The sequence below is a fragment of the Equus asinus genome, chromosome 6 (genome assembly GCF_041296235.1).
Source record: "Equus asinus isolate D_3611 breed Donkey chromosome 6, EquAss-T2T_v2, whole genome shotgun sequence".
NCBI lineage: Eukaryota > Metazoa > Chordata > Mammalia > Perissodactyla > Equidae > Equus > Equus asinus.
This window is the reverse complement of record NC_091795.1, coordinates 12,095,547-12,116,961: the sequence shown is the minus strand read 5'-3', so window position 1 is coordinate 12,116,961 and position 21,415 is coordinate 12,095,547. Positions and strand designations below refer to the sequence as shown.

Genomic DNA, 21,415 nt, shown 5'->3' with positions numbered 1-21,415 from the left:
ATTCTGACAATATCAAGTGTTGACAAGGATATGGGATAACTGGAAATCTCATACATTTCTAATGGGAACAGAAAATGATCCAATGACTTTGAAAACAATTTGGCAGTCACTATCGACTGAATGGTTGTGTCCCCCCCCCAAATTCATGTGTTGAAACCTAATCTCCAATGTGATGGTAGTTGGAGATGGGGCTTTTGGGAGATGATTAGGTCATGAGAGCAGAGCCCTCATGAATGGGATTAGTGCCCTTATAAAAGAGGCCCCAGAGAGCTCCCTTGCCCCTTCTGCATGTGAGGACCCAACCAGAAGACAGCTGTCCTAGAACTTAGGAAGTGGGCTATCATTAGACACTGAATCTGCCAGTGCCTTCATCTTGGACTTGCCAGACTCTAGAACTATGAGAAAATGAATTTCCGTTGTTTATAAGCCACTCAGTCTATGATGTTCTATAGCAGTCCCAATGGACTGAGACAGCAGTTTCTTAAAATTTTAACACGTATTTACCATACTACCTAGCCATCCCACTCCTAGATATATACCCAAGAGAAATGAAAACATAAGTCTATGCAAAAGACTTGTACCTGAGTGTTGATAGCAACAATAGCATTGCTTTAAATACTTTTTAAATACAGCATTAAATACTTTGTTATTTAGTGTATATAAAACACAAATTAATGTATGGTGGCAATAATAGATCAGTGGTTTCCTAGGGTCAGGGTTAGAGGAAGGGATGGACTTTAAAGGAGGAATGAAGAACATTTCTGGGTTCACGGCATTGTTCTAGATCTTGACGGTGATGGTGATTTTATGGTGTATACGATGGTTAGAATTCATTCATTTTAGATATAGTTTATTATATGTAAATTATTCCTCAATAAGTTGAGAAAGAAAAAAATGTCAGCACATTTGAAATCAACACTCCACCTGTGCTAAGCCTTGGCTGGTGGGCTGTCTTTAGTCATTACTGTGTGTGTTGAAAGGGCTCTACAAGCTTTTTCAGCAGTACCTGTTAAAGGATTGCCAGTATTACGGTCTTAGGAGGCTAGATGAGCTTGGTAAACGTAACAGAAAAGGACCATTTCCTGAGACCCCCTCCTCTGAACCAGTTTTTTACACCATTTCTGACATCAAATGTGTGGGTGCTTTCCCCAACACCAACCAATTCACCAACTGTCGGGACACCAACTGGGTGTCCTAAAATTTAATTCAGTTTGGACAGTACCCAGAATTAGCACAGACCCCACAGGTTAATGTGCAGTCCCACAAGACTGCCCCAACATTAGACACCAATCACAAGTCTGAGCCACCCCTACTTCTCACTAATTGGCTGTAAAGTTGGCAACACCCACAACCTCTGCCTCAGGTTTGATAATTTGTTAGAACGACTCACAGAACTTAGGAGAATAGTTAACTTTCTATTACTGGTTTATCACAGAGGATGCAGCTCAGGAACAGCCAAATGAAAGAGATGCATAGGGCAAGGGTTGGGGAAGGGGTGCAGAGCTTCCACGACCTCTCCAGGGGCACAACCCTTCCTGCACCAACCTGGAAGCTTTCCGAACCCTGTCATTTAGGAGTTTTATGGAGACTCCCTTACACAGGCTTGATGGATTAATTTATTGGCCATCGGTTATTGAACTCGATCGCTAGCCCCTCTCCTCTTCCTGGACGTCAGGGTGTGGAGCTGAAGGTTATAACCCCCTAATCACATGGTTGGTCCTCTCGTAACCAGCCCCCAGACTGAAGTTATCTAAGGTCCACAAGAGTCACCTCATTAGTATACACTCAGGCATGGTTGAAAAGGGCTCATTATGAATAACGAAACATGCTCCTCTCATCTCTATCACTCAGGAAATTACAAGGTTTTTAGGAACTCTGTGCCAGGAACCAGGGACAAAGACAAAATACATATTTCTTATTATATCACTATGTCGCCCCTCCACATGAATGTAGAGGGTGGATCTGATCTTGTTTTCTGTTAGTACTGTGGACATGTTTGAGATTTAGCAGTGGCTGAATTTCTCCCTCTGTTATGTGAAAAACACACACACATTTTGTGATTTGAAACAAGTCCAAAGAAAATCTTTTACAACTATAATGATATCCAGAACCTGGTAATTTGAAAGATAAGAATTGTTTTTCATATAGTCAAATGGATTGTGTCTGTAAATGTAGTCTTCTTAATTGTATGTGCTCCTTTAGCTTCTAGACCTGCCATGGCATCTTCCTGGCAGGGTACAGTGGTGTGCGGGGACGAGGCTAGCCTGACTGACTTTCCTAGGCCCTTGGAACAGACTGGGTAGCTACTTATAATCTGGAGAGCTAGGCAAAAGAGTTTGAGATTGTGGCAACGACATGCAAATCTTTGAGTCTCAATCATATTTTGAGTTTCCTCTAGATTTGAGAGTCAAACAGACTCGCAGGTCTCACTTCCATGCGCTCAAACCTATCTTTTCTGGCTCTTGTGGAAGTGTCTGGCTCCTGATGTTGGCTTCACTCCTGGGAATGTGAGCACAGCTCCAAAGGTGTGACACCCAGGGCTTCTGAGACCCATCTATGGGTTACTCTGAGCTTAAGCAGAAGGTGAAATTCGACTAAACAAACCCACCAGTCAGGACACAACCACTAAGTTTCTTTTGATTCATTTTGAAACCATTTTTAAATTTTTCGCAATTTTCTTTCAAACACTCAGCCAAGATTTTTCTTAAAACATGACTTCACTTTGCTTAAATAAAATAGGCCAGTATTGTAACATATAGGCCAGTTTTATAACATATGATTGATACACAAACAGACAGATAGATATTGTCCAGGCTGTCCATGTATCAGACAGCCAGAGGGCATTAGATGAGTACAAGTTTTTTAGGGAAAACTCCTGTAAGAGAAAATGGGGAGTGAGCTCAGAGAGAGGGGAGAGCCCTCAGACCCAGGTGCAGATGACCCCCGGTAGAGAGGGAGGTGGAGAGAAACTGGGTTGGACTGTCTCACTGCATTGCTAAGAAAGTTTACCAACCTATCAGGAGTCTTCAGGTTAAGAACACCCATCAGAGGAGTTCTGCACTTCCCAGGAATGGGCCTGCCTTAGTGTCCCTGCCACGCTAGGTTGTGAGCTGAGAACAGCAGGTGGGAATCAAGATGCAGCAGCTAGTGGCCAGTTGCATTCCCTGTGGTTGGATATTTGAGGGGCCCTGACCGCCACAGATAGAGAGGTAGATGATAGATGCCAGATAGGTAGGTAGGTAGGTAGATAGATAGATAGATGCATAGATACATAGATAGATAAATGGCCAGATAGATAGATAAGCAGAATTAGAAAGGAGATATATATATATATATATATAATATTTATAGTAACTTTCTCTGGGAGGAATTGTGGGACATTTGTGGGGGTTTTCCGTTGTTCTTTTATGTTTTCTAAAGTTTCTGTACTTCAGCGTGTGTATTCTTTAAAAGCTCTGGATTGAGATTTAAGCAACTCTCCTTAAGGTAACCCCTTTCCTATCTCAGAAATTTACAACGCTTATGATGTGTACGTGTGTGTCCTTGCTTGGGCCAATTTGCACCAAGCTTTCTGATTCTTCTTCACTGTCTCCAGCTTCTTCTTCTTCCCCCCAGAAAATTCACTAGAAACATCCCTTTGGGGGGAAGAAGCAAGCCTGTTTATAATCTTCTGTCCACATCCCCTTTCTAACGATGCTTGCTGGTTCTTGCCTACTAATTATATTAAAAAGTGGGAACTAATCCAGGGGCTGAAAATATGTGTCCTAGGCTCTCTAACAAAACATAAAGGATCCATCTGGGGAACAAACCACAGATTAGGATCTTAAGAAACTCAAAATGAAGCTGTGCCCTAAGAGATGTATACCCAAAATCTACTAGTGTGTAATACAAGCTCATTCCATTGTAAGATTATTTTGGTTACAGAAGCTGTACTGGATTGAATAATGTCCCCCAAAATTCCTGTCCACCTGGAACTTCAGGACGTGATCTTATTTGGAAATATTTATTGCAGATATAGTTGAGATGAGCTCACGCTAGATTAAGGTGGGCCCTAAATCCAATGACAGGTATCCTTCTAAGAAGCCAATGTGAAGACACAGAGGAGATACACACAAGCAAGACTATATGAAGACAACAGCAGAGACTGGTATTGCAGCTGCAAGCAAAGGAATGCCAAGAATTGCCAACGACCACCAGAAACCAAGAAGAAGCAAGGAAGGCCCCCTCACCCCCACCCCCGAGCCCTTTCAGAGGAAGCATGGCCCTGTCAACATCTTGATTCCAGATGTCTATCCTCCAGAACAGTGAGAAAATAAATTTCTGTTGAATTAAGCCACCCAGTTCATGGTACTTTTTTGCAGCAGCCCGATGAATCTCATACAGAAGGCAATGTGACAAAGCTTCATCGGGGAGGTGCCCGTGGACCAGGAACCTCTGAGCAGACAGGCCATTGTGTGACCTCCTCATGTCCCCTCTCTTCCATCAACACAGTCCATTAGTGATAAAGCATCCTAGATGAGGACTGGTGACACCCGAGCTGCTTTCAGGAATGACCCTCTCTGCCAACTCACATTCCAAAGCCAAAAGCTGTGCAGCACTGGATCAGATTTTTGATCTCCACACATAAATGGATAGCAAAAAGTGCATGAACAGTTTACATGGGGACTCTGGGGCACGAAGAGCAAAGATGCTCATCCTCACAGAACAGCCGCTTCTATCTGTCGCCTCACTCAACCAAATATGAGGCACTCCTTAGGAAAGAGTCCAAAGGAGTTGAAGTGGAGCTTTGTTTTAAATGCACCCTGACTGTTGATGATTGTGAACATAACAAGAAACCAGCCTCGGCTCCATTTGCAGGTGGTCATTCGTTGCCAACCTCTCTGTGGGAAAACAACCACCTTTCATCATAACAATGCTGTCACAGGGAGTCTGCAGAGGCCATGCACAAAGCTGACCTGGAGGGGCCAGGGCTGGAAAGAGGGCAGGGGAAGGAATGGCTAAAGCTGTCCACAGATTGCAGACCACGACCGAGGGGTCAGCATGTGTGCAAAGCGACAAGCAGTTCTGGTAAGCCCTGAGGGCGAAGCCAGAGCCAGAATGGCACCCTGTCAGGGCACCCTGAAGAACAGAGGTGCCACGGAGTGTCTCAGTAAGGAAGGACAAACTGGGAATGGAGAGGTCAGAGTGGAGCAGGTGGCTCAGGCCTGGGGAAGTCTGGAGGGTTGCAGAGTGGGAGATAGCAGAGAGTGCGAGAGTGAGCTGGGGAATCAGTGGGGTAGAGTCCTCAGTGCTCTGGAGGGTCCGCCGCATTGCTGCGGTTCTGCAGCACACGGAGTATAAGCATTGACGCTACTTCCTGGAATTTTAGCTTCTGTCCCTGCTCTGATTTTTTCATTTGACATGGTGTGTGCTGTGGTTTAGCAAGACTCTTCAGGGCTGATATTCTCAAACGTCTTCATTTTCTGCAAAGATCTTACTTTGCCTGTTGCATGTGTCTCACTAACTGTGTAGAAGCTGCCGCTTTTCAGAAGTTCGGTCTAAGTTCTGGGCTGCCAAGTGACACGGGATAGTGATAAATAGATTGCCACAACTTCAATACAAATGTGGAAATAAGGAGAGAAATAGGAGGAAAACTGGGAGTGTGTGTCCTATGGGCTGGAGTTACTTGGGGGACTCGACATGATGACGTATATAAAAAATGTAGCAGGCAGGGTCCAGTCAGGAAAGAGAACCCACGCAGTAGGTTAAACAGAGAAATTTTAATATCAAAATTATTAGGTGTAATAAAGGAACAGTTATAAGATGAAAGGAAACTATTGTACGCTAGGGCTGAGGGATGGCCCCCAAAGAAGGAAAACTTGGCAGGGGTTCAGCTCTCACTGGAGAAGGTGCGATTGGGCCGTTGGACAGCCCAGAGAAGCAGGCTGGTTTGGCCAGACTGGAGCGGGTCTGGAGTTGCTGGGCAAACAACAGACCGCCCTCTGGAAGGCAGACAGGGAGCAGGACTCAGCCGTCAGGGGCACCAGGCGTGCAAGGGGAGCCTAGGCTCAGGAAGGGGCAGAGGGCCTTCAGAGCGCATGCCACAGGGGTAGAGGAAAGGAGGGAGCTTATAGACAGGGGGCTGCTCAGGGGTACCCCTGGCCACACGCATGCTACGCGAGGGCCATGCTGGGGCACTTTTTTCCCCAAATCAAGAGGTCTGCGGACAGGTTATCAGCAGGCCAAAGCTGCAACGTTGCACAGGGACCACTTTTAGGGCTCCTGGTCTAGGCATAATCCACCGGAAGTGGTCCTACCCACGTGGCTGGCTCTCTCGCCCCTCCCACCGGAAGTGGCAGGAGGCCTCTTCCTCCTACAATGTCCCCTCAGCTGCCTCTACTGGGAGAGCTTAGCAGGGTGCTCCCTGTAAAGGAGAAATACTTAAAACGAATCGGATGTTTGTTATAGAGCCTCTATTGAACTGCATATTCAGAGCTGAGAGGAAATAAATTGGTAATGACTCAGAGAGCTTAGCAAAGAGACTGGCATGCAGTAGGTGCTCAGTGGTTGAAAGATGTCAGTGTGACTTCTTATTCAGTGAAACATTTAAATTATTTGGAACACATTTAAAAGTTGGGCAGCCGCGTTGATATTTATTGTCATGTAATTTATTGTTGTGTTATTTAACTAGATGCAAAGTTAAGAATCTATGTGTAAAATAGTTCTCTTTTCTAATTCATGTTCCTTTTCTTTTTTTTCATTTTCTTTTTGTCTAGGTCTTATATAATATCTTAATTGCCTTCACAAAGATGCATAAATTTGAAGACATAGAACCTGTTGACATTTTGGCTGGATGTGCCCGATTCGTTATTGTGGGGGTTGGGGGAGTATTTTTCGGCATCATTTTTGGATTCATTTCTGCGTTTATCACACGTTTCACTCAGAACATCTCTGCAATTGAACCACTCATCGTCTTCATGTTCAGCTATTTGTCTTACTTGGTTGCTGAGACGCTCTATCTCTCTGGCATCCTAGCGTGAGTACAAACCAAGGACCGACTCTCATAGCAATGAAAGAGACTTTAGGACTGCATCTTGTGGACCAGCATCTGGAAAAGGCTTGACTTCTGATGCTAATTCTCAAAGGTGTTGTAGGATTCAGGTTTTTTAAACTTTTGTAAAATCTGATTCAGGTCCTTTGCCAAACAAATGTTCTCTCCCACATTTGCATTTGCTCTCTTCTTGTGATTTGCCTGAGGAGAGCATAGCAATTATGCTCAGAAAAGCTGATGCAGAGAAGAGCTGAGAGAAGTTCAGAGTTAAAGTCTTAGTTCAGCAGATTTTTTTTCCTTGAAAAATTCATTATTTTAAACTTAAAGGGAAGCATTCCTGAGCTCTGCCTCTTGTTATTTCCCTTAAGTCGTCAGAGCTCCAGGACTGGTCAGTATGGAATAACACTAGCGAGATGGGATAAGACTAGAAATCCAGATTTCTTTGTCCTAATGTAAATATTTTGAAATGTTTGTCCTTGTGTAGATCTCGGAATGAGGCTCTTCAACTCGGCTTAATATATCTGGTCATGTTCTTTTCTTTATGACATTATCCTCATACCCAGCTATGTGGGCAGAAACATTTAATTGTATTGTATAGAAATATCTCTTTTAGTTAAATATAATAGTGTAAAATCTGGGCATTCATCATTTTCCCACCTTAAAAGTAAGCAGAACTACTAAGACAAGGCAAATTCCTATCTTTCCCCCCTAGACTTGCTAAGTAGCTCTAGAACAGAAACATTTTGAATGGAAAATTCCTCATTAAATTATTGTAAGAATATTGCAATATGAGGGGCCTTGCAGAATTACTCTTTCTAGGTAACTGCATTGGATTTATTTTGGTTTAAGGCAGACTGAAGTAGAGAGTGAGAGGTGGGACTGACAAAGCTCTTGATGAGGGAGAGCAAGATAGAAACAGTTCTGCTTTGGATTTGTACAGAGTTGATGCCTTTTTGTTGTGGGAAAGCCACGCCACACCCACCTTCCCCACCACCCTCAACTTGTGCAGACCCTTGGACAGGAGAAGAGGAAGAAAGAAAATGTGTGGGGAATCTGCAGCCAGAGAGGGGAAGGGAGAAGGTGTTGTCTCTGGATAAAAGCAGGATTCGTGTATGGAGGATTTTTCACGGAGGGGCAACATCTTGCGGCTTCCCTCAGACTCTGCTTCTTTTTCAGAATCACAGCCTGCGCGGTGACAATGAAGAAGTACGTAGAGGAAAACGTGTCCCAGACATCCTACACCACCATCAAGTATTTCATGAAGATGCTGAGCAGTGTCAGCGAGACCCTGATCTTCATCTTCATGGGCGTGTCCACCGTTGGGAAGAACCACGAGTGGAACTGGGCCTTCATCTGCTTCACCCTGGTCTTGTGCCAGGTCTGGAGAGCCATCAGTAAGAGACAGCAGAGCCCCGAAAAATCTCTTGCCTGCTTCTTTTTTTCTTTTTTCTTTTTTTCTGATTCTCCCCTGCAGTGTAAAAGCATAAGCACGCAGTGAGGTGATGCTAACTGGTTCTGCTGGTTAGGGGAGTGTAGGCACCTTCCAGTGGCCAGTTCCTTCAATCAGTTCAAAGTAATTAGTGGCTGATAAGGTTCTGCTTTGAAGCAAGGCTGGAGCAAGGAGTACTTTTTTTTAATTGAATACAGCGCTTTCACATCCACACATTTAAATATAACTCAGTAAATTTATCCCCTGCTCTTCACTTCTTTGCCAGTTTGTGCCCTCTTGCATCTTAAATCAGATATAGATTATAAACTGAGGGCATTGACACTTTTGTTACAGGAAAAGTGAGATCTCACAAGTTGTATTCTGTGTGCGGAAAGTACTGTTAGAAAACAGCACCCTAAATAATATAGGTGGTTTTAGTTGAGGATTGAGTGTGATGTGCAGAAAACCAAGGACCAGGAAGTGAATCTTTATTTTTAAAAAGTGCTTCGTAATAAGTAGTGAAGGCAACTCTATAATGTAACTGGTGTCACCCCTACAAAATGTGCCTAATTTAAAAAATGAGATGACTAATGGCTGCTGATGTATCTTGTACATTTATGTTTCTGGAGCCAGAAAAAAACATTAAGCACTGAACTACAATGTATGTGCTGCCTTTTGATTAGAAGCAATTATATTTTTAAATGATTTTGATCAATATTTGAAGCATTTCTTAAATGATTTTGATCGGTATTTTCAAGCCAATTACTCAGAGAGAAATTAGGAGAAATGGCTGAGACTTATCTTGAACATATTAATTCTAAATTAGTTTTGGATGGGTTTTAAGATCTAGGAAAGAATAACAAGTATGCAGAAACATTAAAATATCCATAAAACTGACTCTGAACATATGTGCTTGTTGGGTGGCCAGGGGAGAAAATAATTAAGGAAATTGTGATAAATTTATAATCTCACATCAAATCCTCACACTATTGCTAACTAGCTATTTGGCCTCGGATAGACATTTAACTACTGAAAATCGTCCTCAACCACAAAATGGTGGGCAAATTTCTTAGGTTCCTTTCAGTTCTGAACTATAGGGGTGTTCAGAGGGGTAGAGCTAATGTCAAAAGACAACACTACATATCTTCAGCCCAGCCGACAAGAATAGAAACCATGTAGGAGAGCGTTAATATTGTGGATACCTCCATATCGTCGACCTTGGTGACCATCCAGCCCAACTCCTTCATCTTTTAGCTGAGAACAGTAACCAAGAGAATGGCTGACTTGGCCATATCACACTGAGGCACAGAGCCAGGTGTCAGAATCTATTTCTCCCACTCCCACCCTGTTCTCCTCCCAGCCTGACTCATTGTAGCTAAAAATAATTCAGGAAGGCTCATAACATATAAGACCCTGCTTTATGTTATTTATAGATATTAAATTTATTTAAACCTTGCATCCACCTTCTGAGGCGAATGCTATCATTACCTCCATTAAGCGGATAAGACTGAGTACGTGGAAATATTAAGAAGCTCGCCCAAGATCACACGACTAGTATGTGGAGGAGCCAAACAATGAAACAGTTTCAACCTTACTGTCTGTTGCCCCGTCAACGTGGCTAGTGAAAGGCGGCTTGCCCTGAAGCCTCTGTGACTAGGAGTCACGTGAGGATACTGAGAACTTCATTGTTCTTCGGTGAAACCTCTTTAATTGGTCAGAGCTTTAATGAAGGGACCTTTCCCACCAGGAGCACAGCACTGGTGGTGACTAGGTCACGGGGCCACTTGGGGATGAAAATCAGTGAGGTAGAAAACACCTCTACATTTTAGACAAGCTCCTCCGCCCTCCGCTTACGGACAGTAAGAGGCGCCCCTTTGAACCCTTGCCAACACCCTTTCTTGTTTGCAACAAGAACATGAGACGATAAAAGTATTTTTATGCCTCATGGAATCCCCTTGCTTGACCTAGTTTTGGAAGGAAGAGTGAAAATTATGGGCATAGATTAGAAAATATCTGCCAGGGTCTGGCTCCGTGGCCGAGTGGTCAAGTTTGCGCGCTCTGCTGCGGCGGCCCAGGGTTTGGATCCTGGGCACGGACATGGCACCACTCATCAGGCCGTGTTGAGGCGGCATCCCACATCCCACAACTAGAAGGACCTGCAACTAAGATATACAACTATGTGCGGGGGGTTCGGGGAGATAAAGCAGAAAAAAAAAATATATCTGCACTTTCACATATCAAAAAGTATCAAGATTTTATTACTTTAAATACACACACACACATACACACACACACTAGGAAACTACCAATCTGAAGCACTACTGGCCCACAACTAGTCAAAAGCTGATAAGTCTTGGGGCTGACCCAGTAGTGTAGTGGTTAAGTTGGCACATTGCACTTCAGCAGCCCAGTGTCTGCTGGTTTGGATCCCAGGCGCAGACCTACACACCACTCATCAAGCCATGCTGTGGCGGTGTCCCACATACAAAAAATAGAGGAAGATGGGCACAGATGTTAGCTTAGGGCCAATCTTCCTCATCAAAAAAAAAAAAAAAGAGGTGGTAAGTCTTGTAAGATACTCTGTTCGGGACAGACAATCCTGGGTATGATGGAATTAGGTGGCCTTGTTTGGAGGGCACATGCACGCTTCTTGGGTTCACTAGCACTGTACCTCTACCCATTCATGACCCTCTGCTCTAATATGTATTTCCCCTTTCTAGGCGTATTTGCTCTCTTCTATGTCAGTAACCAGTTTCGGACTTTCCCCTTCTCCATCAAGGACCAGTGCATAATTTTCTACAGTGGTGTTCGAGGAGCCGGAAGTTTTTCACTTGCATTTTTGCTTCCTCTGTCTCTTTTTCCTAGGAAGAAAATGTTTGTCACTGCTACTCTAGTAGTTATTTATTTTACTGTATTTATTCAGGTTAGTAGATTTCTTTCATATCTGAAATAAGTAGATTCTTACAGGGTTATGTATTAAATTAGCATAAAACCAAAAAAGGGACACTTTATCTGATTTTCAGATGTGCGCTCAATACCCAAATTAAATTACCAAATATTTCTGGATCATATTTATGATCTTCCTTTAACCTCTAAAATATGATGCCTTGTAATCAATAAAATATATTAATCAAAATATCCCTGGGTTGCAGGTGAATGATACTGTACTGTGTATTGCTGAAAGGATATTCCGGTCAGTACTAGACAGCACAAGTTTTTACTTTAGCTGGAGTCTTCTCTTAGCAAACTAAACAGACTTTATTTTAAAGGATGAAACTAAATTCCTGCTTTAATATATATGTATAATGCCTATTTCTGTTGCAGAATTTAAAAGAATTAAATAAGAACTAAAGTAAACACTGGAGCTTTTATCCAGTGGAAGCTAGCACAAAACAAAAACAGAAAAATTGGAGGTTCTAATAGTTTTGCTAATAGATTTGCTCTCTAAAAGGACAATCTTCACTGCTCCAACTGTATTTTGTTATTTTGTTATTTATGACCTAGGGAATCACAATTGGCCCTCTGGTCAGGTACCTGGACGTTAAAAAGACTAATAAAAAAGAATCCATCAATGAGGAGCTTCATATCCGTGTAAGTTATCTCTTGGTCATAATTAATAAGTTAATAAGATGTCCCCATTTGCCACCTACGGGAGTAATCTAGAGCTTTGATGGGACGTGTGTACATGTCACTAGACATAGCCTCTTTCCTCTCCAGCTCTACCAAGCGCAACTGTACTAGTTTTCTAATGCTGCTGCAGGAAATTACCGTAAACTTAAAGGCTTAAAAAAACACGAAGTTATTATCTTGTAGTTCTGGAGGTCAGAAGTTCAAAATGGGTCTCACTGGGCTAAAATCAAGATGTTGCATGGCTGCATTTCTGGAGGTCCTGGGGAAGAAGCAGTTTCTTTGTCTCTTCCAGCTTCTAGAGGCTGCTGGCATTCCTTGGCTGGTGGACCCCTTCCATCTTCAAAGCCAGCAATAGCAGGTCAGGGCTTTCTCATGCTGCATCGCTCTGATACGGACTCTTCTGCCTTCCTCTTTCACCGTAAAGGCTTTTATGATTATACTGGGCCCATGTGGATAACCTAGGATACTCTATCTTAAGGTCAGTTGACTAGCCCCCTTAAGTCCATTTGCTATCTCAATTCTTCTTTGCACATAAACTAACATACTCACGGGTTCTGGGGATTAGCACATAGACATCTTTGGGGACCGTTATTCTGTCTATCACAGTCTTCTCTCTGCCTCTCAAGCATTCATGTCTTTTCCACATGAAAAATACATTAACTCTACCCCAACATGCCCAAAGTCTCAATCCCTTATAGTATCAACTCAAAGAATAAAATCTCATCTAAATCTTTTCAACTCAAAAGTCCCAAATCTCATCATCTCAATCGTCTAAATTAGGGACGGTTGAGGCTCTGGATATAACCCCTTCTGAGGCTCAGCTCCTCTCTGTTTCTGAACCTGTGACACTCAAGAAACAAGTTGTCTGCTCCCCAAATACACTGGCAGGGCAGTCATAGGATAACAGGTATAGCTATTCCCTTTCAAAAAGGGGGGGAAATGGGAGGAAAAATGGGAGTCATCTATCCCAAGCAAATTTCTAAGTCCACCTGGGAAAGCTCTATTTGGTTTCAAGGCCTAGGAATAGTCTTCTGTCATCTTTTGCTCCACCCTCTGGGTTCTCAACTCCACCCTCTGAGTCATACTTCCTTTCTCATGAAAGGTAGCAAGTGTTTGCAGCCCCTTAATTTCGATCAGCTTGTTTCTTGCCTGTAGAATTTGGGGGGGTCCAGCAGCCTTCTTTCGTTTTGTCTTCTCTTTCCCTTTCAGTCCGAGCTGGCAGTACTTCTGTCAGGGTTCCACGGAAGCAGAACCAGTAGGAGATGTATGCTCAGAGCTTGGTTGAGAGGAATCGGTTTACCAGTGAGGGGCCTGGCTAAGCAATGCAAAATCTGTAGAACAGGACTTCTTGGGCATGAGCTACAGCTGCTGTGTACACATGGAATTTTCTTCTTCTTTTATTTAACTTTATTCACTTTTTATTTTATTTTATTGAGGTCATATTGGCTTTTAAGATTGTGTAAATTTCAGGTGTACTTTGTTTCAGTTTCAGTGTGGATTGCATTGTGCTCACCACCAATAGTCTAGTTTTTATCTGTCCCCATACACATGTACCCTTTTACCCCTTTCACCCTCCCCCCACCTCCTTTTCCTCTGGTAACCACTAATCTGTTCTCCTTATCTATGTGCTTATCTTCCATATATGAATGACTCATACCGTATTTCTTTGTCTGACTTGTTTCACTTAGCATAATACCCTCAAGGTCCATCCATGTTGTCACAAATGGCATGATTTTGTCTTTTTTGTGACTGAGTAGTATTCCAGTGTGTATATATATACCATATCTTCTTTATCCATTCATATGTTGGGCACTTGGGTTGCCCCCATGTCTTGGCTATTGTGAACAAGGCTACAGTGAACATAGGGGTGCATAAGTATTTTTGAATTTTTGTTTTCATATTCTTTGGATAAAATAACCAGTAGTGGGATAGCTGGATCATATAGCATTTCTATTTTTAGTTTTTTGAGAAGTATCTATACTATTTTCCATAGTGGCTAGACCAGTTTGCATTCCCACCAGTAGTGTATGAGGGTTCCGTTTTCTCCACATCCTCTCTAACACTGGTTATTTCTTGTGTTGTGAATTATAGTCATTCTGACGGGTGTGAGGTGATATCTTATTGTAGTTTTGATTTGCATTTCCCTAGAAATTAGTGATATTGAACATCTTTTCATGTGCCTGTTGGCCATCTGTATATCTTCTTTGGAAAAATGTCTGTTCATATCCTCTGCCCATTTTTTGATCAGGTTATTCATTCTTTGGTTGTTGAATTGCATGAGTTCTTTAAATATTTTGGAAATTAACCCCTTCTCAGATATTTGATTTACAAATATTTTCTCCCAGTTGGCAGGTTGTCTTTTCATTTTGTTGATGGTTTCCTTTGCTTTGCGGAAGCTTTTTAATCTGATCTAGTCCCATTTGTTAATTTTTCTTTTGTTTCCCTTGCCTGAGTAGACATGACATTCGAGGGAAGACACTGCTAAGACTGATGCCAAATGGTATACTACCTATATTTTCTTCTAAGAGTTTTATGATTTCAGGTGTTATATTCCAGTCTTTAATCCGTTTTGAGTTAATTTTTGCGTGTGGTGTAAGATAGTGGTCTACTTCCATTCTTTTGCATGTGGCTGTTCAGTTTTCCCATTATTGGAGACATTTGCTCTCTCCATTGTGTGTTCTTGGCTCCTTTGTCAAAGATTAGTTGTCCATAGACGTGTGGGTTTATATCTGGGCTCTCAGTTCTGTTCCATTGATCAATGGAATTTTCTTCTTCATCAGGGAAGCTTCAGCTCTGCTCTTCAGGCTTTTCAATTGATCAAATCAGGCCCACTCAGATGATCTAGGACCATCTCCCTTACTTAAAAAGAACTGATTATGGATTTTAATCTTACTACAAGATATCTTCACAGCAGAATCTAGATTAGTGTTAACAATAACTGAAGACCAGCCTAGCCAAGTTGATGCTTCAAAAAGCTTCACAGTGACTAATCTTCAGATTTGCCCTACTTGCTTCTAAAATCATTCTTACAATGGAATGAAAGATTCTCTGCACTTTCTGAACTTTTAATTAGGAAGTCGTAAAGGCTTCTCCTACTTCTGCCTGGTGGTGAAAACATCCAACTTTGGCAAAGATGAAATGAAGCTGAGTATGGTTTCTACCTGTTTGTTTAAGTTCAACACAGTATTGAAGGAATACCATTCTGTGTGATTCCGGGTGATAAAAATGAGAACTAATGTATGGGCGGTGTAGGGAGAGAGAATTCCTTCAGCTCAGTCAGTGAAGAGCATTCTGATCATTGTCTCTTATATGGCACGCCCAAAGGTGAAATGGACGTGTGCAAGCAATGATTGGGAACAGTTGGCATAGTTGCTATACAGAAGATTCAAACTTTGAGAGCGTGACTGGCCCAGACAATTTTTAAGTTTCTTTCATACCTGAGATTCATGATTCTAATGCTGGGGGAATTGATGAAGTCTTTCAAAATCAGACCTGAATTTCATGGCCCAAGTCACTTGAGGAAATAAAGTAATTTAAATTGTAGGAAACCCAGACCAAAATTTTTCAAGACCATTTGAAAGTACTCAACAGATGAGGTTAGGGAGTGTGTGTTTTAAAAATGAGTAATGCTTTAACCTGATTTAAGGTTTTTGTCTCTATCTTTATCCCCCTGTTCATTATTTTGAGAAATTAGATAATAAACTTAAAACAATAGAACTTAGATATTTCATGCCTTTCTTGTTTATTTTTCTTTGTCTTAAAAAAGTTATAATTGTTGGCAGAAAGCGCATCAATTATTTCAGAATTAATTTAGTATTTTAATCTATTTTGAAAAAAGAATTTAGAACCAGTATAAACTTCAATGATTACAAATTTAATTTGAAGACTAATCATAAATTTTGAAGAGATTATACTTTTTCCCTAAATTCTTGTAAAGAATTTTGATAAAGCAAATGCTGTACAATTGGCTTGGATAGTGAAATGTAAATACTGAGAGGAAATGATTAGCTAAAAAGTGAGGCATGCGGATAAATTTTGTTGGTACATGTTATTATTATAATAGAATATCTGTGGAATTATATTTTCAGAAACTGTATAAATTGGATATTGACATTTTCTTTTCTTTGCAATGAAATTAAAAGTAACAGTTAATTATTAGGCTATACATCCATGTGATTTTAGTACTGAGCAATTTCCTAGATCATTCTAGAAAAATATTATGCAAAGCAAATGGCAGGTACCCTGTTGCCATTGCAAGTTATGAGCATTATTAAGGAACTTATCTACAGAGTCTTTGAATCATGAAACTAAGTTGAATTCCTTTGAAAGGCATTGTAAGTTTCAGTTACATGAACAGAGTGATAGAAAAGAGGATATGTTGCAGGAAATTAAAGGCTCCTTTGTTTTCCAAAGTGTATTAGCTTTCCCGGTGTGTCTTTTAAAGTTAACGTTTCACCAGCTATCATTTTCTCGTGTTTGGTTTGGCAGTTGATGGATCACTTGAAGGCCGGAATTGAAGATGTGTGTGGGCAATGGAGCCACTATCAAGTGAGAGACAAGTAAGGAGGCTGAGGGTTTCACTACCTAGGAGGGATATTGTGGAATGGGAACTTCAAAAGGTTACCTTGGAAGCTGAGCACAGAACTAGAAAGAAGCCAGAGGAAGGGGACCAGGAAGATAAAGGGCCTGGGAGCCATGCCATACCAGAAGCAGGTAGGAGTCCTGGGAACACCTAGCCTGGAAAATGGAGAACTGTCTGGTGGAGAAGTCTGTAGACTTGCGCTAAGTTGCTTTAGAGAAAACTAGTACGACTGATAGATGGAAATTAGAGAAGTCAGATTTAAATTTAAAACTAGGACAAGTTTCTCAATGATAAGAGGAGCTCAACCCGGGCATGGCTGGCTTCATGAGGCTGCAAAGGGAGTTTGGTAACTCATCAGGGATCCAGGGGAAGAGATTCCTCCATTGTGGGGGAGGCTGCAATGGAAGAACTTGAAGGGTTCTTCCCACATAGTGATTCTATAAGAATGCCTAAGTCCCTCTACCACATCACTCATTTCAGAACTCATTCTCTTCCTGCATTTAGTCTATAGCCATATATTAATTATGTGGCTCTGAGGAGAGTATCACTGAGGATGAGGAAGATGAGAGTTTTGGAGTTATACTCAGCTGTTTGGAGAATTTAGGAGTTAGCAGTAGTTAAGTTAACCAAATGGTAGAAGTTTCCTCTTTAGGGCTTGCCAATGTGTTGATGTTGGTGATGCCAAGAGAGACTAGATCTTAAAAAGTCTGGCTGTTGTGGAGTGGTGCCACCTAAAAGGGAACTGAGAGCTCTTGAGTGGCCTCTTTTTGTGAGGTAGAAAGAAGGATAGTTTTCGCAGTCCTCGTTGCATTAAAGTAGAATTTAAATTATGTGAACATCCACCGATCTGGAACTCAGGCCAGGCATTTTTGAAGTCCGAATCCTATCATTTTCCCAAATGAAAATCATTTAATATTCTTCCATTTAGTGAAATCTATGCCTAATTTTCTAGACACACAGGCAGATATCAAGAGCAGTGTGACACACTCAGTGCACTCAAGGTCCTCAAGATATAGTAGAAGGGCTCCTGGGGGATGAAAGAACCTGAACAAATAATTATGACCAATATGGGAGATGTTATAACAGAGGTAAATGCATAAATCTATGATAATACAGAAATGGGAGTGCGTTTTGAAAAGAAACGAGGAGTTCTCCAGGAAAAGAAGAATGGAAAGCATGCCAAGTGTAGCAGTAGCAGTAGTGTATTTTGATACGCAAAGGCACGAAAGAGCATAGCATAATTTAGATACGGTCAGAGAGACTGATGGGGTGAGACAAGAGGTTGGAAAGACAGACACTGTTTTTATGATGCACTGCTAAGGAGCTCTATACAGCCATTAATACTGTAAAATTCTATTTGACCTTTAAAACTCATATGAAAGGCTTTTAAATAGAAGAGTGGCATGACCATACTTGGCTTTTGGAAGGCAAACTACAACAGCAATATGGAAACTGGATTAGAAAGAGAGAACGTGGTCAGGGAGGGCTGTAAGAGGGTTTTCACATGCATGTAAAATTTTTTTAAAAAACAGCTATCATCTTGTAAACATAAAATAAGCTCCAGGTACTATGAAAGCTGTTTCATATATTTTATCTTACGTGATCTCCTTAACAGTCCTGTGTTATTGCTGTTATTCTCATTTTAAAGATGAGGAAACCAACTCCAAGACGTCAGTTCAGCTATTCTGCAGTGGAACCTTGATTTGATTTCAGGACTGACTTTAAAACCTCTTTTGTTTTGAGTGAACCACAGAGCTTTCAGACCAGTAGGGATAAGGGACTAGCAGGAGGGGTGCTGAAATATTTCTGAGGCAGACGTGGTGACTGGTGATGGGCACAGGGAGAGGAGGGTGAGGAGAGGGAAAATAAGAACGACTCTCAGAATCCCAGAGAGGGAGCCTAGGGAGACAGCACTGCCTACAGAACGATAGACTATGGAATAATATTTAGCGAGTGGTAGACTGGAGAAGAATATTAAGTTAAATAGTAGATTCTCTTTAAGATGTCTCAAACCGATACTCAGCCCCATTTTGGAATTTCGTCTCAAGCTCAGAAGGAAGACCATGGCTAGAGACAAAGGCTGTCAGTGAGTATTTGGTAAGTGAAGCCGTGGGCACGGGTGAGGTAACTACAAGGATGTGAAGAGGGGATGCTGAATGAGGACAGGACTCTGAGAAGCTTCCACTCTTACGGGGCAGGTAAGGAAGAGGAAGGGCAGGGGAGACTCAGAAGAAGTGGTTAGGGACGCTGGAAAGGAAGAAAGTGTGAATCAGGATGTGGAGGGCATGGAGGAAGTGACCCAGTGGCACATCAGGAGAAGCCAAGTGGCTTGTAGGGCAAGGACAATGGCAACCAGTGGTGTTGAACAGTACAAGGTCAGGGGGAACTCAGTGTGAAGAGTGTCAGAGAAGTCCTGATGGTTGGGGAGCCGATTATAGTGGAGTAAGGAACAAATGGGAACATGCCTTCTCATGAAGAAAAGCAGAAAACTAGAAGGCTGAGGGAGTGAGCGAGTTGCGTCAAGAGTGGGCCTGGTACGAGCCAAACACAGCGCACAAGGCTCAAGGGATCGCAGCCCGCTAAACCCGGAGGAGACTTGACGATGCGCCCGTCCTCCTCACAGACCAGGAAATCAATCACCAGATAATAAGCCAGCAGCCCAGGGAGTTATGTTCCCCTCCAGAAAATAAAGCAGGCTGACAAATTACTCTTTGAATGTAAAACGATTGGAAGTGTTAAAAATTCTACTCCAAACAAACGGCCGACTCTGAAGGCACCAAAGTCATATGTGCAGCTCGGTCTAATGGGTCCGCCAGAGATTTGCTACAACAGTCAGAGGCCACCAGCGGCTAGCCTATTCAGAGTCTCCATCATTCAGACTGTCAGGGTATATGTGGGTCTACCCTCCTTCATTGGCAGGATTTAAAATGATCTATACCATAATGGGCGAAATTACTGTAACTACTGGGCCATTTAAACTTCTTGGATTCTGGTTGAATAGGCCAGTATTACTGTAAGCGCAGCTGCCACTGTCATGAGCTGTTAGAAGGGAACACTTGCTCAAAAGCCTCAACCCCCTCATTCTTCTCTTACAATTGGAGCTGAGCTGGGCTGGGCCTCCCTCGCCTCCCACGTATGCACACTTTTTGCCCTGATTGCAGCTTGTCCTTCCTTTTGTTGAGTTGATTTTCAATGTATTCAGGCCAGTAGGCCATTCTTTCTTTATTTTAAAAAATGTCTGAATTCTATGATTTCTTTAAAAAATGTATTCAAAATCTGTGAATTCCAGGCACTGTCCTGATGTTTTTCAGAATAAAGTTAAGTAGTAGTTTGTTTTAAGCACGATACATACTTACGTAACATGCACAGAGATTAAAGATTTCCAACATGTTGGTTTTCATTTTTAGGTTTAAGAAGTTTGATCACAGATATTTACGGAAAATCCTAATCCGAAAGAACCTGCCAAAATCAAGCATTGTTTCTTTATACAAGAAGCTGGAAATGAAACAAGCCATCGAGATGGTAGAGACTGGGATACTGAGTTCTACAGCCTTTTCTGTACCCCAGCTGTAAGTCATGTCTGCCCTTTGATCTAGACTTTCAGTGTCAGAATTCCAAGGGGCACTAACTCATTGTTCCATTTAGAGATACTACTAAGAGTGAAGAGGCAGATATGTGAGGAAGAAGTCATGAGAAAAAGATGATCTAAGTATTGGTATTTTATAGCTTGGGTCATGCTCAACCCATTTCACCTAGTTTCTGAAAATTACTTTACAGCAAAAGTTGCCTGCTATAGTTGTATGACATCTTTCTTTGGGAGGGAGAAGCCAGTGAATTGATAGAATTATAGCATATTTTGCAAGACTTTCTCTTTCTCTTCCTGATTGGAAATCTCTACCCTTTAATCTCCGCTCACTTGATTCTGCTAATCCTACTGCTGCATTTCTCCCATGAGTCGTGCCCCTTCCTCTCTTGCATGAGGAGAGACCGAGTCAGCATCCTGTGCCACTAACTTGGATTTGAGGATGAATGGTGGCAGCTACAGGTGTGGAGGTTGGTGGGCTATTTAAAGAGGAAGCTGTGTTTATGATTGTGTCTAAAGCAAAGATCTGTGTGAGATGGTGAGACTTGCCTTGAGTCTGTGGGAGACTAGCTTCGAATAGGAGCAGGGAGGGCACCAGCTTCCTGTGGAACACAGGACCTTAGGGAGTTGACATCGAGGCAGGGTGTAGAGTGGGGTAAGACAGGCGTATAAATCCATCATTACAAGAGGATTCCCTTTGAAGCATAGTGCTTCTGTTGGAGCCTCTGGAAACCAACTGTCTCAAGAGCTGGCAAGACATTTTTAAAGCTGCTTTAACTCTCTGACTTTTTATAAGAGCCCCTTTAATGTCACAAGAATTAACTCACTCACCCAAGATGCCTGGTTCTATTCCAAGAAACGGTTTCTGTTTTGGGAAAATTAGTCACAATGTACATTTAGGATAAGGAACACCAGCCCCTCCGTCCTGTCATCTTCAGCAGGTAAAGACACTTGATTGTGAGCTTCAATTGTGTGCTCATGTTGGAAAAGCAGGCTGAAAGAAGGGCTAAGAATAGATAGGAATAAAATTGTCACTAATGCCTGAGCGTTATTTCTCATCCCTTACATGCTAATGAATCAGAAACCTCATCACTTTCCTTCCACGGCCTGGGAAAATATCTAAAGTCACATCCCTGAGGGCATCTTGGTATAAACAGAAAG

The 21,415-nt window shown here is 42.1% G+C and overlaps 1 protein-coding gene across 1 annotated transcript in view; it reads left to right on the top strand.

The window, feature by feature from the left end:
• SLC9A4 (solute carrier family 9 member A4) overlaps positions 1 to 21,415 on the top strand; it is a 60,805-nt gene that overhangs the window by 18,308 nt on the left and 21,082 nt on the right. Inside the window, exons 3-8 of the mRNA XM_014854120.3 lie at positions 6,756 to 7,015; positions 8,207 to 8,424; positions 11,180 to 11,382; positions 11,964 to 12,050; positions 16,578 to 16,648; positions 20,079 to 20,240. Of these exons, the coding sequence (XP_014709606.3) occupies positions 6,756 to 7,015; positions 8,207 to 8,424; positions 11,180 to 11,382; positions 11,964 to 12,050; positions 16,578 to 16,648; positions 20,079 to 20,240 (1,001 nt within the window). The remainder of the gene's footprint in view (positions 1 to 6,755; positions 7,016 to 8,206; positions 8,425 to 11,179; positions 11,383 to 11,963; positions 12,051 to 16,577; positions 16,649 to 20,078; positions 20,241 to 21,415) is intronic.